General features: G+C 48.5%; 1 protein-coding gene across 2 annotated transcripts in view; it reads left to right on the top strand.

Moving 5' to 3' along the window:
• ITGA11 (integrin subunit alpha 11) overlaps nt 1-19,181 on the top strand; it is a 206,370-nt gene that overhangs the window by 157,278 nt on the left and 29,911 nt on the right. For both annotated transcript variants that reach the window (XM_068108969.2, XM_078771963.1), the window contains 3 exons: nt 1,359-1,500; nt 6,141-6,239; nt 6,379-6,455. In XM_068108969.2, coding sequence (XP_067965070.2) covers nt 1,359-1,500; nt 6,141-6,239; nt 6,379-6,455 — 318 coding nt within the window. The remainder of the gene's footprint in view (nt 1-1,358; nt 1,501-6,140; nt 6,240-6,378; nt 6,456-19,181) is intronic.

Here is a 19,181-nt window from a genome sequence, read left to right as displayed (position 1 = left end):
ATGGGTGGTAATCCTGGATTGTATGAGTTTAAGCAGTGGGTGTTATTGGAAGAATAGCCATCTCCTGGAGGAGCTGAGAGTCGTCGGGGTCTAGGTGAGCAGAGGGAATTAGACCAGAGGTGAGATGGTAAAAAACAGAGGCCACACTGACCTGTCTGTTATGAGAACAGCACACCTTGTGATTCAGATTCCTCTTGGGAACTGCCAATAACAGTGACAGACTTTCATTTCCATTCAATCCAGGGGAGCCAAATGTGATGCTTGGGCACAAGCCCATAGGCAAGAATAAGGGCTGTTGAGTTTCTAACGGTCTTGTAGACTACACGTAGTTCGGGATTTTCAATGAATGACTTGTAAGGACAGAGGAAATGCATTCCAAACGTCATCCTTATAGGATGATTCATGGTGCATTGTTGAGAGCTCACATTTAAATCTTCATCCGATTTGATCTGTATAACGAAGGCCCAAGTTTATGTGCCTGAGATGTGTAATTACAGCCACGGACATTATTTTTGAGACAAATTGAGAAAATTTAAATTTTATTTGTTTGTATTAATGATTTGTTCTGGTATGCTGCACTTCATGGAGATGCAGAGGCAGAGACTGATGTCTTTGTAAATGTCAGTTTGGTCAAATTAAATCCTGTCAATGCGTGCTTCTTCAAATGCTGCTTATTGAATATAGTGGATTGTGCTTGCATTTGGCAATCAGGTAAATAAACAATTAAATGATGAATGAGTGAGCAGTATGAGCTCATTATTTATGTGCAGTGCAAGCTCCGCCCACTTCCGGATGAGGGAGTGGGGCTCAACTGGTCAACTTTTGTTCATGGATATTTTTGTTTATGGACAGTTTTGTGATTTTTTTTTTCTTCTTCTTCTGGAATCCTGGCTTCATGTTACATCAGTATGCCAAATCTCAACTCTGTAGCCTACCTGGAAAGTATTCATCTTTTATATTGGTGTCAGTGAGTGAGTGGTTAGAAAAAGTTTTATGTATTAATGTTGAGAGTGCTGCCGACTTGAAGGTCGACAATATGGTCGTAAGCCCCGCTCGGACTTTCATGAAGATGTGGATTTTGTTTTATTTTAATAACCTTCTGTTTTTAAGGTGGATATGCCCCATTGCACCTTGAACATACAACTGATGTTATTGGTTGGGGCCTTTAAATGACACACCCAACAGATCTTCATCGATCTCATTATACGATATTCACATGCTGTACATCCATGCGTACAATCTCCTCCATGAAAATATATTTCGGAATGTTGTAAGGATTTGTTTGCACGTATTACAAAGTGTATGTTGCCTTGAATAATAGCACAAATAAAGAACGTTTCTCTTTATACTTCCCTTAGTGATCCACCGTACATTATTGACAGTGAGTTCCGACGATTCCGTGTCTCGGTGATGCTGCTGAACAAGGGCGAAGTTGCTTATAATGCTCATGTGAACATCACCATCTCCAAGAACCTACGGCTTGCCAGCATCACTACAACTGTGCGTCTCATCCTTGTGCACACACAAACATGAGTCCAAACATGGAAAAGAGCTATGCACTCTGATGCTCATGCAGTTTACATTGATTGACAATTTGTCTAATTGTCGTGGGTTTGAATCCCTTTCTCAGGAATAAGCACCTTGTTAAACTCAGGCAGTGTACAGGAGGTTTATTAAAAATAAGAATACATGCATGGGAGTCGTTTGGCGTGGCGTGTAGGCCAGTAACACCACATCACAGTGACATCATGTTCCTCACACAACCGGCCCCAACGTTTCAGCCAGCCACAACCCGTAGTCGGCTTAATATACTTTCCTCTAGGGCAAAGGAACTCAAGGACACAGACTGCCGCCTTGAAGAGAAATTGTTCAAAGTTGACAAGGCAGGATAAGTCTTATTCGGAAAGAATGCTTTCTCAAGGCCAAACATGGGATAGTTGTGTCAACAGTTTTTCAAAGTCCGACAACCAGACGCCAGGGAATTTGGTCACAGGGTTTTTCAACCTGGAACACTGCTGCCCCCCTCAGGATAGGGATTTAATGAAATCCCCTTCATAATAATGTGTCCGGTTAAAGCATTTTGAGGCCATACATCCTTTTTTATTTTTTTTGTATACAAGATCGAGGCTCGTGTAAGAGCTAGCACATAAAACACAAAAAAACATAAACGGACACATAAAACAATAAAGGGAGGGGGAGATGAGATGGGGAGAGAGAGGGAAGTACACAAGCACAACAGTAGAGAACAGGGACATCGGGAGATCTGTAGAACGGAGAGGGCTGGGGGGAGGGTGTCGTGGCATTTAAATAATTAAATTAATTGAATGTTAAAAAATCCAATGCCCCCACCAATCAGAAGATTTCTACAGAGTTTAATACCCAGAGGATTTCACCTGGTACAGTAGAGATATACATCAAAGAAAACGTCATAAAGACACATTACATCAAATACACCAGCATACACAGTATCAGTATCAGCATACAGTATCAACAACCAAGCGAAATCCTAAATTCTGAACTCAAGGCAAGTTCCTTTATACTGGCCAATTCCAAAAGAAATGGAATTGGGAGGGGCAAGTAGTGGGAGGAGCAAAGATGGGATTGGTCGAGTGAGGTATGGAGTGGGAGGGAGAGAGCAGTGGGATTGGTCGAGTGAAGTATGGAGTGGGAGGGGAGAGCAGTGTGATTGGTCTAGTGAAGTATGGAGTGAGTGGGGCCGAGAGAAAAAGATAACACCTGCATATGTGTTTTCTTAATGAGGGACATCTGTTTCTCTCATTGTCCAGCTTAGACCGTGCGGAGGCGTTACTCTCCAACTATGCTTTGAAGACTCCAGGGACATTCTTTTAACAAAAGGTCAATCATGGAACATGATAGTATTCAGATAGCAAGGATGCCAGAAGAAATCTGTTTTGTAAGACAAAGCATTCCTTCAAATTGGTATTTACACATCCCTGCAAAGGAAGAGATATGTAGATGTCTATTTATTACACAGACAACTCTTTGACTGGCTTGGAGCCAACGTCCACAAGCTGTGTCTTCAAAATCCCTTAAGCTCATATATTGTCCCAAGAAAAATACTCCACGAAATAGTACAATGACTTCAAACTTGAAGGTAGATAAGCATTTGTCCGAATGCAAATTTGCGGTCAATGAACAGATTCATTCCCAAGACGGGAAGACGCCTGGCATAATACTTTGTAAAATATAATAACTGGTGTCCGTTATGCTTTAAACAATCAGTGAGAAAAGACTATCATAGAGGAGATGCATGTTATTTAACTATCCTGACAATTCAGAAGATGTCTATAATTTTAATTATTGCTTTTGGAAAGAGACCACTGGGAACCCGACCCAAATTTAACTCAAAGTGCCAGAGATAACTCTCCTACACGAAAACTACTTGATGGAAGTCAGATTTTAAAAAATAGACTTCCATAAGGGGGAGGGAAGGGGTACACGGTATAAAACAATTGACACTACTAGGAATTTCCGGAATGAAGTCGGAGATTGAAAGAGGTGGATTTGGGGTGCATTAACAGGGGTAGAAAAGATCAAGGTTTTGGATGGGGGAAGATAACAGATGTTTGTGAACAGCTGTTTTAAAGACCTGGAGGGAGGAGTGGGATTGAGGAGAGTGTGGGAGTTTGTTCCAGAGGTGGGAAAAAAAGAGGAATAAAAGAGTGAAGGTGAGCAGAGAGTCTTGATTTTGGCAGTTTAACCATAAGAGGGTTGCTGGCAGATCTTGTGCGACCTGTAGGAATATTTGGGGGACACAGCACAGACAGAGCTGGGGGAGCTAGGCCGGAGAGGAGTCGGTAGAAGACAGAAAGACCACCAACCTGCCTGCGGTGAGAGAGTGAAAGGCCCTCAGAATCAGCTTCATGGTGGGAAATTCCAATGATCCTGAAAGCTTTAGTTTCTACAGCGTGAAGCCGAGCTAGGTGTGAGGCAGGAGCACCAGCCCAGAGGGGAGAGCAGTATTCCATCAAGCTGCAGATGAAAGCTTTGTATGTTGTGAGGAGCTCAGAAGTGCCCAGAAAAGACCACACGACGGAGGATGCCCAGTCGGCGACTGGCTTTGGAGGCCAGCTTGGAAATGTGGTTTTCCCAGGAAAGATCATGGCTGATAGTGAGACCCAAAAGCTTGAGTGACAGAACTTCTTCAAGACGATTGTTGAGAAAGTAGATGGGAGGGTTGTCCAGTCGGTCTTTTCTGAGAGACATAGTGAGAGTGTGAGATTTGTCAAGATTGAAACACATGTTCCACTTGTTTGACCAGTCTGTGATTTTGTCCAGGTCTGCAGAGAGTGAAGAGGCTGCTGCCTGTCGATCTGAGGGTTGGGATATGGAGCGGCAGAGAGTGGAGTCATCAGCAAAGAGATAGAGAGGATTTTCCAGAGAGTCAGAAAGATCATTGATGAATACCAAAACAAGCACAGGCCCAGAACACTGCCTTGACGAACTGAATCCTTACACTGCTGATTGCTTTCATTAATGCATGACATTACATAAACATGGCTGACAGGATGGCCTTGAGGTACGCTCACTCATCTATAAGCGGTCTAGCCTGGGTTCGAATCCCAACCCAGTTATACACTATCATCCCAGTGTTTCACAGGCGAAGGAACAGCAGCACAGCAAGGAGAAGGGGGAAAATAGACAGAGATGGACAAACAAGGGATGTAGTTAACGATGAGGGGTAGAGGTGAATGCAAGGAGTGCACAATATGGATACAGAAGCAAATTTTGGGAGGGGTGAGGCGTTAACAAGGTTAGTAAAGATCATGGCTTTGGATTGGGGATGATCTGAGATTGTGGTGAACAGCCTGGAGGGAAAAATGAGATTGAAGAAAATGTGGAAGTTGGTTTTAAAATGAGATTGAAGAAAATGTGGAAGTTGGTTTTAACAGGCAGGAAATAGTGGCGGGAAGGAAATTAGCAGAACAAGCAGTTGAAGGGATGATCAGTGAATGAGGAGAGGGAAGCCTGCAGGTATGAGGAGGGATAAGTGGAATCGATGTGAGAAAGGTTGATGTTGGTCATCAGGAACACACGTAGGAATGGAAGATGACATGAGATGGTGGTGTTCCACCACCTGGAAGCCCTGGACGGAAGAGTGAGTTTAAGTATGAATATAAATGTTTGTAATTAGGGGTGATGGCAGATAGCTTGCTCTTGGTAGCTATTGTGTGTGCGATTGCAGACGGGATTAAACTTGGCTGGAAAAACCTTCGATTGATATCTAGGGTTGACAGAAGGCGCTGTATGCTCCAGTATGCTGCCGTTTATTGGATGAGATGTACAACTGTCCGTCTCATCTGCATCTAAGATTGATTGCTCATGGCACAGTCCTCCCATGCTACAAGACATGGTACAACTAGAATGACACTCAGTAGAGCGCATACCTCTGCCAGGCTGAACAGTTTACGTTTTGTATCCCACTGATAGGCCAGATCTAGTGACCTGAACCAAAATCTATTTCGCTTATTCGTGTCATCTAACCAAGTCATTCACCAAGTTTGTCAAAATATACCCACAACGTTTTGAAACATCATGCGTTAGATCGTTTTCAGTCATCTCTCAATGCTGAAGAATCACTTGTAATAACAAAAATTATCGTATTCGGATCTGGGTTCAGATCTTCACCAAAATTGAATCAATTCTTCCTTGTCATGCACCCAATCTGTCCACCAAGTTTCGTCTGATTTCGTCTTCAACTTTTTGAGATAACCTGTTGACAGACAGACAGATAGACAGGAGTGAAAACATAACCTCTGTCTACCTTTGTGGGCAGAGGTAATAATGGGACCAACCTAGAGGGCAAAATGAGCAATAGGTTAAAAGCTAAGGTGAGGAATCATCGGAATTATTACCAAAAGTAATAGGTTCATTCACTGACAGTTTTTTTAATCCATTCTGCTTTCTCTATTTCTGACCTAAGATTCGGAATGGTTTGGAGGGAGTAAGGGGGACACAGGGATTTGCAGAGGAGAAACAAACACATAAGTGACTTAGCTTTGAAGTTCACAGGAGCTCAAACACTAAGCTAAGACTCAACCACCTGTAAGGTGCAATTCTTGCAACCTTTGGGCCTGCTGTATATTGAGCACAGTGTGATTCTTTCTGTACCTTTTCAGGCTGATCAAAAGGTGCAGTTGGACTGCCAATACGCACCAGGCCACACAAGATGGATTATGTGCTCCTTCAACCCACCTGTACTCTTCTCTCATTTCCAGGTCTGTGTTGAGCATATTGTACAGTTTTAACGTTTATGAGTTGCCAATAAAACTTGTGGGTGTACACTAAAATGTGATGAATGACAAACTGGTTTATGCTTTGAAGTTAAGATTTGTCTGTGCATTGTCTCACGACCAGCTTCCCATTCACCTTGAGCTCGAGTTTAACCACTTAGACTTGCTGAGGAGTATCGAGGTGGGAGTACATGCGGACAGGTAAGCAGAGCCATTGAATAACTTAGTTTTGTAACTATAGCTCGTAACTATAGGGCCGACGGGAGTTGTGGGAGATATGTTGAAGGCAGCAGGAAGTTGGGGTGTGAAGAGAATGACAGAGATCTGTAATCTGGTGGTGAAAGAAGGCCGCATTCCAGTGGATTGGGAACTGAGTACCCTCGTCCCTCTATACAAGGGGAAAGGTGACCCTCTGGAGTGTGGCTCGTACCGAGCGATAAAGTTATTGGAGCATGGAATGAAGGTATTGGAAAGGGTGTTGGAGAGGAGGATAAGGAAGAAAGTGAAGATCGATGAAATGCAGTTTGGATTTATGCCAGGAAGAGGAACGACAGATGCGCTTTTCATTGTGAGGCAGTTGCAGGAGAAGTACACGGAGAAGAGGAAGAAGTTGTTTTTTGGGTTTGTTGATCTGGAGAAAGCATTCGATAGGGTTCCACGCAAAGTATTGACATGGGCATTGAGGAAGTTAGGAGTGGAGGAATGGTTGATCAGAGTAGTGATGGCAATGTACAAAAGAGCGCGCACAGCTGTAAGGACGAAGGACGGGAACAGTGGTGAGTTTGAGGTGAAGGTGGGAGTGCATTAGGGGTCGGTACTAAGTCCACTACTATTTGTAGCTGTGATGGAGGTGCTGGCTCAGAACGTAAAGGAGGGTTTACCGTGGGAGTTGTTGTATGCAGATGATCTGGTGTTGATTGCGGAAAGTATGGATGGACTGAAGGAAAAGATGAACAAGTGGAAGGAATGTATGGAGACAAAAGGTCTGAAGGTGAATATCGGAAAGACGAAGGTGATGGCAAGTGGTAAAGCATGTGGTGAGGTGGAAAGAACTGGGAAGTGGCCATGTGCTGTGTGCAGGAAGGGTGTCGGAGTGAACTCCATTCAATGTACAATGTGTGCTGAGTGGGTTCATCAAAAATGTAGTGGTCTGAGAGGGTCATTTACCAGTGTGGCAGCTACATTCAAATGTAAGGTGTGCACAGAGGGAGCTGCAGATGGAGGAAATGTTGACTTGGATCTTGGAGACGGCGTGAAGCTGGAAGGTGTGAAAACATTTTGCTACCTCGGAGACATGCTGAATGGAGAAGGTGGATCAGACTCGGCAACGGTTGCTCGAGTGAGATGTGCATGGAAGAAGTTTCGGGAACTGAGTGGCGTGCTGATGAGGAGGAGAGTGTCGCTGAAGCTGAAGGGAAAGGTGTATGCTGCATGTGTGAGAAGTGTTATGATTTATGGGAGCGAGACATGGGTAATGAACGTAGAGCAGCAACGAAGGCTGGAAAGGGTGGAAATGCGAATGGTTCGATGGATGTGCGGAGTATCGTTGAGAGAGAGGAAGACAAATGATGAATTGCGAAAGATGATGGGAATATTGCCTGTGATTGGTGCTGTGAAGAGGAACAGGTTGAGATGGTTTGGTCATGTGTTGAGGAAGGATGAAAGTGACTGGTTGAGAAGAGTGATGGAAATTAATGTAGAAGGAAGTAGAGGACGGGGAAGACCGAGAAAGACTTGGCTAAAGATGGTGGAAGAAGAAATGCGGGCAAGGGGGTTAACAAGGAGAGATGCAGAAAATAGGGCAAAATGGAGAGGATTGTCATGGGGACCGCAAGGCTAACCCCCGCTCTAGCAGGGAAAATGGCCTTAAAATGCATGTTGTTGTTGTTGTTGTTGTAACTATAGCTCCTGTATAAAATATATTGTTACGGCTACGGAGTACGGCTCTTCCCCTTAGCAAGAGGGGTTAGTCCCCCTTCTATTTTCACTGGCCGTCTCCGCTCCTGAAGTTGCGCAGCTCCCTCCGGAGAGGCAGGTGAGCAACCTCGTTCGCGACCGCGGACAAGATGTTATTTGCCGAGCGGATTATCAGCCGTGGCACGAACCATTAGCAAGTAACTAGACCCGATTCTGAAACGTTGGCCAAATCGTGCCACAGGTATTCAATTGGGAAAAGACAAGGACGAAACGGATGTAAAGGAAAGAAGGCAGAGTAAGGAGGAACAGGAATTTATTACTACTATTTACACAATCAAAAGTAACCAAGGAGAAGGAAAGATACGAAAATAAAGACAGAAGGATGGAAGGATCAGAAGACACAGTGCAATTATTAGCTTATACAGACTTACTTAAACCCCAGGACAAGACACACAAAACAGACGACAATCAGCTTACACGAATGGGGAATGAAGATAGGGATGAATGGCACGAATGGCTGGAAGGGGAAGAAGGTTCAGGTTGGAGCTTGCTCCTGCACGGGACGTCGGGCTCGACTTCGACGGCCACCGATCCCACAGCAATCGGTTCCCGCGTAGCAGCGGGTCGAAGCTGCGTGTCACAGGGGGGGCTGGACTACGGAGGTCTCACTTGCGGTGGTCCCGAAGCTGCGGTTTGTTCCCTCAACACCGCCGCTCCTCCTCCACTGGGCTCAACCCCACTCTCTGTGGACTGCTTTTTGGTGAACTCTTACATGCTTTTTATCTGCTCGTGGGGGCTTCCTCTGTCATCTGCTTAAGCAGTCCCTCCAAACTTCCTTTTATAAGGCGCGTGGCGATCAAGCCGCCGGCCTTTTAGAAACGCCCATCGGTGAGCTCGCCTCGGCCTGGATTGGTCGCGAGGGCTCACCGATCCTGCCCCCTTGATGAGGCGTTGGCAAAGCCACGCCTTGTTCCTGGCGCTTGGTTGACTCCTCCCACCTTCTTCTCCGAGTTAGAGCACATGGCAATGGCGGCGAATGCAGTTGGCAATAGAGGCTTTGAGGGAATGAAAGGGAATCTATCTTATTTCAATTTGGTGCAATGCAGAGTCAACTAATGGGAAACACAGCCTTAAACTAATACACATAATAAGGAAATAACTATTTAGAAGGGTATATGGTTGCCTACGTGCATGTATATGGACTAACTAAGAGGACGACCTTTGACCTTTACACACAAAACGGAGATATTTACAAGGAATCATTACACTACTTAGAGGGTGATATTTACACAAAAAAAACACAGGATTCTCAAATCCGCAACACTGCACCCTCATCCTCCAGGCACGTGCTCGGGCCTATAAAACTTACTTAGTGTGACACGTAGGTGTAATTCCCTCTACAATTAACCTGACCCTGAGTGCGACAGTTTTAAAACACAAATAAATATGTCCCTCTGCTGCATTGCACCCTACCTAACAGATTCATGCCCACAGGATAATGGAATTGCGGAATTGTCTTCAAACTAAACATGAACGGTGGGGAGCATTATTTACAAGTGACGCTGATTGTATTTACAAAACGCAACCCAGGACCTGCAGTTGTTCTTTTTGGGGGGGGGGGGGGGGGGGAGACAGCCAGCGCTGCATCGACGCACCAGCACCAATAATCACCAAAGCACCATAAAGCACCAGTCAGTGCACAGTTACCACAGTTCAAACAAAAATAAACAAACCCTGCTGGTGGTCTTGCTGTTCGGCTCCCTCTGCTGGCCGTTGTTCTTCTTGATGTTGCCTTTCTTCATCTTCTTGGTTGCGGCCTATTTGGACATAAAAAGCACAAAACGTGTCCACTTTTTATTTATGTCCCACAGGGGCCGACTAGGGGTGGTTCACCTGGCGCTGGCGTCACTTGCTCGCCGCTTCTCTGACTGGACCATTGTCCGTATCTTGCTTTCCTGGTGGTCGTGGCGGATTTTTGGCCATTGAGTCTGCCCTCGGCACGGTCCCGGCTCTGCTCTGCTGCTCCTGGCTTCACCTGCTCGGCTCCTTCGCTGTTTCCTCGGGCTCACTCTCGTGGGTTGTGCCCATTGTTTGCAGCGGCGGTGGTGGCGGTTTGCCGCCGTGATCTTGATTAGCGGCGGCGGTCGTTTGCCGCTGCATTTGCCGCTTTGCCTCCTCAACCTTGGCCTCGTGCTCGTCTCTTTGCTCCTGTCTACCCTCTGCATGGTCCCGGCTCTGCTCCTGGCTTCACCTGCTCGGCTCCTTCGCTGTTTCCTCGGGCCCACTCCCGTGGGTTGTGACGATTGTTTCGCCTCCTCACCCTTGGCCTCGTGCTCGTCCCTTCGCTCCTGCTGGCATGGCTCTGCGGTACTCCGCCGCAAGGCTTCTCCTGCTTAAAACCCGCTCCACCCCATCATGCATCTCTGCAATCAAATCGAATGGACTCCTGCGTCGACCCAGGTACATTCACCGTGGCTCCGGTCGTAAGTTTGTTTATTTACAATCAGGTCACTCCATCCCCATCCTCTGGTCGGCTCAGCGCACTCCCACTCATCGTCCCAACACACCTGGTCACAACAACGCACAAAATCGCACCTCCTGTCTGCGAACCCTGGCCAAATCACCTGGATTCATACCCGCCGTACAAAACAACATCAAGCTCACCCTGTTCAATACCCGGTCCCTCAACAACAAATGCCTCATCCTGAACGACTACATCCTGGAAAATAAACTGGACTTTCTCTGTCTCACTGAGACCTGGCAACAACCACTGGACTACTACACGCTCAACCTCACCACACCCAATGGATATTCTTACATCAATAAACCACGCTCGGAGGGCCGAGGTGGTGGAATTGCCGTTATTCACCGACAAGACATCAAGACCAACCTCATCTCCATCTCATCTGCTCCATCATTTGAACACCTGGCTTTTAAACTCTCTGGTCACACACAGTCAGTCATGGCTGTTGTCTACCGCCCTCCCAAACCACACCCATCATTCCTGTCTGACTTCTCCTACTTTCTGACCCAGCTATGTTCCCTCTCCCCCTCAATCCTCCTCCTTGGTGATTTCAATATCCACATGGACTCCACTGACTCCACGCTAACCACTGACTTCACTGATTTACTCACCTGCTTTAACCTCACTCAACATGTCAACTTTCCTACCCATAACCGTGGTCACATTTTGGACCTTGTCTGCTCTACTGGACTAATTTTGCACCATCTCTCTGGCTCCGACCTCACTCTCTCTGACCACCTAGCCATCACTCTGACCATCAACATCCCCACCCCAGCACCAAGGCATTATCGCACTATCAACTTCCGTAAGCTAAACGCTCTTTCACCTACCTCATTCTCATCGACCCTCTCTGAAAAAATGTCCACTTCTCCCTTCGTTGACCTCCACACCCCTTCTGACCTCACTGACTACTACAACCACACTCTCTCCTCCTGCCTTGACCAACTTGTGCCTATAAAAACCAAAACAGTTTCTTTCACCCATTCTGCTCCCTGGTTTACCCCTGAACTCCGCCTGATGAAAACTCGTGCTCGCCAACTTGAAAGACTCCGCAATAAAACAGGTCTCACAGTTCACTCCCAGGCCTACCTACAAGGACCACATACAACACTATAAAGATGCCCTCTCCCGCGCCCGCTCCGCCTACTACTCTCAAATTATCCACTCTGGCTCCGGAAACCCAAAAGCACTCTTCTCTACAATAAACAAACTCCTCAGCCCCCTGAACACCACCACCCAGTCATTCACAATAGACAACTGCATCTCCTTCCTTTCATTATTCCAACGCAAAATTGAAAACATCTACAACAGCTTGACCACCGCCGCACCCGCTCCCCCTCAAACCACCTGCCCCCCCTTATCCTGCCATCCCCTGTCTCAATTCTCCCCAGTCTCCCCTACTGACCTCTCTGAACTCCTCATCGGAATGAAAACTGCCACCTGCACTCTTGACTCCATCCCCTCCAGCTTTGTCAAGGCCTCCCTTCCTGCTCTCTCTGCACTTATCATTGCAACAATAAACTCCTCCCTGTCTACAGGCATCGTCCCACCATCCCTCAAAATTGCTGCTGTTACCCCCATTCTGAAAAAACCTGGACTAAACCCTGACACCCTAAATAACTTCAGACCCATCTCCAACCTACCCTTTCTGTCAAAGGTTTTGGAACGCGCTGTAGCCACTCAACTCAAACATCACCTCTCTGCCAATAACCTGTATGAAACATTCCAATCCGGATTCCGCTCCAACCACAGTACTGAAACTGCTCTCCTCAAAATCACCAACGACCTTCTCCTCTCCTCTGACGCTGGCAACCTCAACATTCTCATCCTCCTCGACCTCAGCGCCGCCTTTGACACCATCGATCACACCATCCTCCTCACCCGACTTGAAACCACCTTTAACATTACCGGCACTGCCCTCTCTTGGATTAAATCATACCTCTCTGACAGACGTCAGTTCATCTCCATCAATAACTGCAAATCCCCCACTGCTCCCCTCCCCCAAGGTGTCCCACAAGGTTCAGTTCTTGGCCCCCTCCTCTTCATCCTTTACCTATCCCCCCTCGGTCACTTAATCCGCCGTCATGGTCTCCAATTCCACTGCTTCGCCGATGACATCCAGCTTTTCATCTCCACCAAGTCCATCTCCACCGCCACCCACTCTATCCTGACAAACTGCATCACTGAAATAAAATCCTGGCTTCAAATCAACTTCCTCAAACTTAACTGTGATAAATCTGAAATAATCATCATTGGCCCAAAAACGCTCACCAAGTCCACCCATAACTTTGCCCTCAACATCGACGGTTTCCCAGTATCCACCTCCCCTCACATCCGGAATCTTGGCATCATCTTTGACCAAACCCTCTCCTTCGACAAATACACTAAACAGATCACAAAGACAGCCTTCTTTCACCTGAAAAACATCGCCCGTCTCCGTCCATCCCTCTCCTCCGTGGCTGCAGAAACCCTCATCCACGCCTTCATCACTTCCCGTCTGGACTACTGCAATAGCCTCCTTTATGGTTCACCCTCAACAATCACCAATAAACTCCAATACATTCAGAACTCCGCTGCCCGTCTACTCACCCATTCCCGGACCCGTGACCACATCACCCCCGTCCTTTACAAGCTTCACTGGTTCCCCATCTCCCAGAGAATCCAGTACAAAATCCTCCTCTTGACCTACAAAGCCCTCCATAACCTGGCCCCATCCTACCTGGCTGACCTCCTCTCCAGACACACTCCCACCCGCAACCTCCGCTCTGCTGGTACCAACCTCCTGACCCCCCCCATCCGGACCAAATTTAGATCCTGGGGGGACAGGGCCTTCTCCATCGCTGCTCCCACCCTCTGGAACTCGCTACCTCACACCATCAGAGACTCCTCCTCACTCACCACATTCAAAACATCACTCAAGACCCACCTGTTCAACACTGCATTCAACATTTAACCCACAGCATCTAACCCCTGACTATCTCCTCTCCTTCTCCCTCCTTTGTGCTTTGAATATTTCCCTATTGATTCTTCTTTTTTTGCAATTGTTTTTATGTTTTGCTATGCATTATGTTTTGCACTCTGTCAAAGCGTCTTTGGGCTTCCTGAAAAGCGCTATATAAAATAAATGCATTATTATTATTATTATTATCACCTGTGTGGCATAGGTGCCACGTCACCGAGGTCCGCAAGCAAGATCCTGGGCCATCGTGGCCGGTTCCAGCAGAGGGGCCATGCCCCAACCCGTGGGGTCCATGAGTGGTGCTCAGCCACAGACATGTGGTCCATAAGTGGTGTATCGATGCAAGCAGCTGGTTGCGGGGGTTCGGGCCCACAATGGCGGACTCCCGCACGCTCCCCTCAGTGCCCAGAGAGCACGATCCATGGGTCGGGGAAGGAAGACAGAGAGGGCAGGTTAGCGAGGGGTAAGGTCACAAGGGTACACATCAATAAAGGCAATGCAAGGTGAGGTGCGTCTGGAGACTGAGCGGAGAAAAGCTCGTCCCTACCGTACGTCACCCCCCCCCCCCCTGTTACCTGTTCTACCCTTGCCCCTTACCCCCGTATGTACAAAAATCTACACCCTTACCAATTCGTCACTACTGTCTCGTCTTCCCCATATTTCCCCTATACCAAATTCGTCACCACAATCCCTCTAATCCAAAATTTGCCATCACCAATTCATCATCAATCCTCATAAGGAGGGAGAGATGGAACAACAAAGCACAATGTCTCACCCACGTCATGATGCGTCTCACAATCCAAACATTTGCACAAAAAATAGTAAAAACAACATGGCATGGTGTGGAGCACCGTCATTACCTCAGGTGAGTGGATGTAGATGGTGCAAGGAGATTTCCATCCTATCTACCTTCTAAATGACATTAACACACTTTACACTACCCGGGGTCTTTCCCTGCCAATCCATTGGCAATCTTACTCCATGCGGTTTTAAGAACCAAATTCCCATTGACCAAACTGTGGTGCTTCATCAATTTGGGGTCTCACTCCCCCGATTCAACTCCCTGTGCCATTGCACAATTTCAGGACTGGGTCGTGTGGCTCTCCCAGCAGGTCTACCCACCTGCACACCTCCACCACTGCAGTTGCCTCCGAGCTTACCTGCTCCTTACCCTAACCTATCTAACTGGGGAAGGCCCTCTGGCGCTCTCCCCACTCGGTGCCCTCTCTGGCACTAGGCTACCCGGGTCCGTACTCCGGATCCTCGGGCCCCATCCACAACTCTACCAGCTCCCAGAGCCCACCTGCGGCCTCACCTGGCCGACATCCTAACAGTGGCGGAGTGCCCATTTAACTACACACACTAACAGGCCACACGCCCAGCCATTTCCACGACACTAATGCACCCATCCAAACACCATTCTTCCACCACGCACCACAGATGCCAATATCCAACCACAATTTACCTACTCCCTCTACCTAACTCTTAAACTGCCCTCCCCGGGTATTCGTGATGGGGTCCATCCTCCCCATACACACCTTCGCACCATCCACTCCACACCACAGTTTCCACCATACTCACTCCACACCATCCATTCCATACTCCATATATTCCATACTCCATGTATTCCACACAATCATTCTCCATACACCTGTATTTGCACACCTGTGCCATCACTCCTACACCTGGTGCTTCCTGCACCCTCCTTCCTCCAGGACCATTCAGTCAACACAACACAGAATCACCATTACTCATTCATACACTGCTTCATACACTTCCACGCTCAATACAACTCACAATCACCTTACTCTTTTCACAATACACTTTCGATTCTCACTCACATGGCATCATCTGATCTACCTGGTGCCCTGCTAAAACTCGCGCTTCCCCGTCGCCCCTTACATTATTGCGCTCCCTCGTCATTATCATCCATTCTAACCTCTCTATGTCCGCGACTACCTGTCCAATGTTGCTACTTAAATCTACAGTTACCTATGGTCCTCTCTAGGTCCCTATACATTATCCTAACCCTCCCGGGCTAGTTTTCACTGCCAAACCCCATAGCTATTGCTCATGTGCCCCGCTTATGTGAGTGGATGTCAGAGTTGCCATCCCCCATATCGGGCATGTCCCACTATCACCCCCCCAGTCCTCTGACACTACAAGCCCCCGTCGCAAGAGGTACTGGGTCCTGCCTCGGCATCTAGAGCCGAGGCGATCCACGAGGGCGCCTGCTCGCCGGCATAAGGTCTTATCCGGTCGGCATGGACGATCCGAGGGAGGGCCCGTGGCCCCATTTTGATCTTAACGACCACGTCACAGACTTGCGACAGGACGACTCCCGGGCCTTGCCAGGGGGAGGTGAGTTTTGGGCACCTACCCTTCCGCCTCCAGCGATTAAAGAACCAAATCTTCATCCCCGGAGCGTACTGACTCCCCTGGCTCCGGTGGTCGTACCTGCGCTTCATCTTGGCCCCCGCCAGATGGAGCTGGCGGCGGCGAAGGCATGGACCCGCTCCATGCCTTCCTCCAGGTGACGTGCGTAACCCTCCCTCGGCGGTGTATCCGTGGTGTCTGGCACGGGACCGCATAGCAAGTCGGCGGGAGCCCGCAACTCCCGCCCATACATAAGCTGGACTGCATGCGGTGGCTCCGTGCTGGCTAGTTCGGTAAGCCATTAACAAGTACGGGAGATGTTCGTCCCAGTCATCCTGACGGGTAGTGGTGAACAATGCCAGTTGTTGGATCAATGTTCGATTGAATCTTTCCACCATCCCGTCAGATTGTGGCCGCAAGGGCGTGGTCCGTGTTTTCTGAATTGACAGGAGCCTGCACACATCTTTTAGTAATTGGCTTTCAAAATTTCGACCCTGATCGGTGTGCAGCTCCTGTGGAATTCCGTGCCGACATACAAATCCTTCCACGAAGGCCTGCGCTACAACCTCGGCTTCTTGGTTGGGGAGGGCGTAGGCCTCCGGCCACTTGGTGAAATAGTCCATTACAACGAGGATGTACTTATTACCTTGGCGGGTGCGGGGCAGCGGTCCTAGAATATCCATAGCCACCCGCTCAAGGGGGGCCCCCACCTGGTGTAATTGAAGGGGGGCCCTCATCCTCCGTGCTGGCCCCTTTTTGGCAGAACAGGCGTAGCATCTCCAACACCAGTCCTGTATGTCACGCCCCATATTTACCCAATAGAACCTCCGGCAGACCCGAGATGTTGTCTTTGTCCTGCCCAAATGGCCGCCGGAGCGGGTACCATGCACCTGTTGTAATATGACGTTCTTAAATTTGTCAGGGACTATCACCAGCCAGGAAGTTCTCTCAGAGGGAACCTCCACCCACTTGTGATACAAGATGTTGTCTTTCAATTCCAGGGTCTGCCACTGAGCCCAATACGCCTTTGTTTGTGCCCCGAGGGGGGTGACCTCTTCCCCCTTTGGTCTTTGCCCCAATTTGACCCATTTGAACACCGGCCCCAGAACGGGATCCTCCTGCCGGGCCGTGCTCCACGCCAAAGTTCCAAATTCTTCATCTGCGGTTAGTGGCAAAATTGGCCCTCTCACCCGGGTTGCCCGGACGATGAGAATCGGGGCAGAATCGCCCAATTGCTCCCTCTCCTCGTGTCTCGCACAAAATTTGCAGTTTTCCCCCAGACAAGGACGCCGAGAGAGTGCGTCAGCATTACCATGGGCCTTCACGGCCCTATGGGTCACATTAAAATCGTACTGCTGCAACTTTTCCAACCACCTTGCAATTTGGCCCTCCGGTTCCTTGAACCGAAGGAGCCATTGCAAGGAGGAATGGTCAGTTCGAACCGAAAATTTCCGCCCGTACAGGTACGGGTGAAAATGGTTCATGGCAGCCAGCATAGCCAATAATTCCTTGCGGGTTACGCAATCATTTCGTTCGGGCCTACTTAAGGCCCGACTATAATAACCAATCACTCTCTCCATGCCCTCCTGTGTCTGAGACAAAACTGCGCCCAATCCTTCCTGGCTCGCATCCAGGGTAAATGTCGCTAGTCCAGGGTAAATGTCCCGTCGCTAGTGGGGTAAGCGAGAAGGGGTGCGGATGTCAAACACCCCTTCAATTTTAGGAAGGCCTCTTGGCACTCCCTTGTCCAATTAAATCGCGCCCCCTTCTCCGTAAGCCGGTGGAGGGGACGGGCCAACTCCGCAAATTTCGCTACAAAGCGCAGGTAGTAGGAGCAGAGTCCCAAAAATCCCCGCACCTCCTTGATGGTACGTGGTGCGGGCCACTCCTCTACCGCCGTAATTTTGCCTGGGTCCGTTTTTACCCCCTCGCGACTGATAACGTGACCTAAATAGGCCACCTCTCTTGCAAACAAGGTGCACTTACTCGGGCTCAATTTCAACCCTGCCTGTCTGAGGCACCCGAACACCTGGTCCAAATTAGCTAACGCCTGGGGGAATGTTTTGGCATGTACTAGGACGTCATCCAGGTATACCAGGCATGATTGCCATGGCATGCCGCCTAGTACATGTTCCATTAATCGCTCAAAGGTGGCGGGGGCGTTACACAAACCAAACGGCATCACAGTGAACTGATACAGCCCCTTACCTGTGGAAAATGCCGTTTTCTCCTTCCCTGTCCTATCCATCTCCACCTGCCAATACCCACTCTTGAGGTCCAAAGTTTTTTTTTTGTTTTTTTTTGTATACAAGATCGAGGCTCGTGAGAGAGCGAACATTAATCACACAGAAAGACAAACAGACACATAAAACAAATAACATCGGGAGCGGTAGACAAGATGGGGAGAGAGGGGGAAGGACACAAACACAACATTTGAGAGCAGGGACCGAGAGACATGGAGACATCGAGAGATCTGTGGGAGGGAGAGGGCTTGCCCTGGAGCCGTTGCCCTGGTAGCCAAAGTTGTGAACCAATTTGAGCCCCCAACAGCATCGAGGGTGTCATTAATTCTTGGCAGGGTATATGAGTCCTTGAGTGTCACGTTGTTTAGCTGGCGATAGTCCACGCAGAACCGCGTGGTCCCATCTTTCTTTTTAACCAGCACAACAGGTGACATCCAGGGACTTCCCGAGGGCTCGATGACGCCTGCATCGAGCATCTTTTCAACCTGCTCGTCAGCTTCCGCCCTCTTGCTCCAAGGGAGCCGTCGGGCGGGCTGACGAATAGGCTGGGCCTCACCGGTGTGGATCTGATGTTTCACCAGGCCCGTACGTCCAATATCCTCGGGGGACAAGGAGAAAAGATCCAAATGGGATCCAATCAGTTTGTGTAAGGCCTCCCTCTGGGTACCTCCCAACTTTACACTACTACGATTTACCATCTCAAAAATGGGATCGGGCCAATTCCTAGTATTTATTGAAGGCTCCCCCTGGGGCCGGCTCGGCTGGACGTTCTCGCCCCTCACTGACGCGACTTCTTTAACTGGGGTGCAGCCAGCTACCTTTGTGCCCCTCACTATAGTGCGTGGTTCTGTACTAATATTAATTACTCGGACGGCCACCACCGGCCCGTCCGTTTTTACAAGGGTGCG

Source organism: Myxine glutinosa, chromosome 2 (genome assembly GCF_964187855.1).
Source record: "Myxine glutinosa chromosome 2, kmMyxGlut1.1, whole genome shotgun sequence".
Lineage (NCBI taxonomy): Eukaryota > Metazoa > Chordata > Myxini > Myxiniformes > Myxinidae > Myxine > Myxine glutinosa.
The sequence above is the reverse complement of the archived record's forward strand: the minus strand, read 5'-3'. Positions and strand labels throughout refer to the sequence as shown.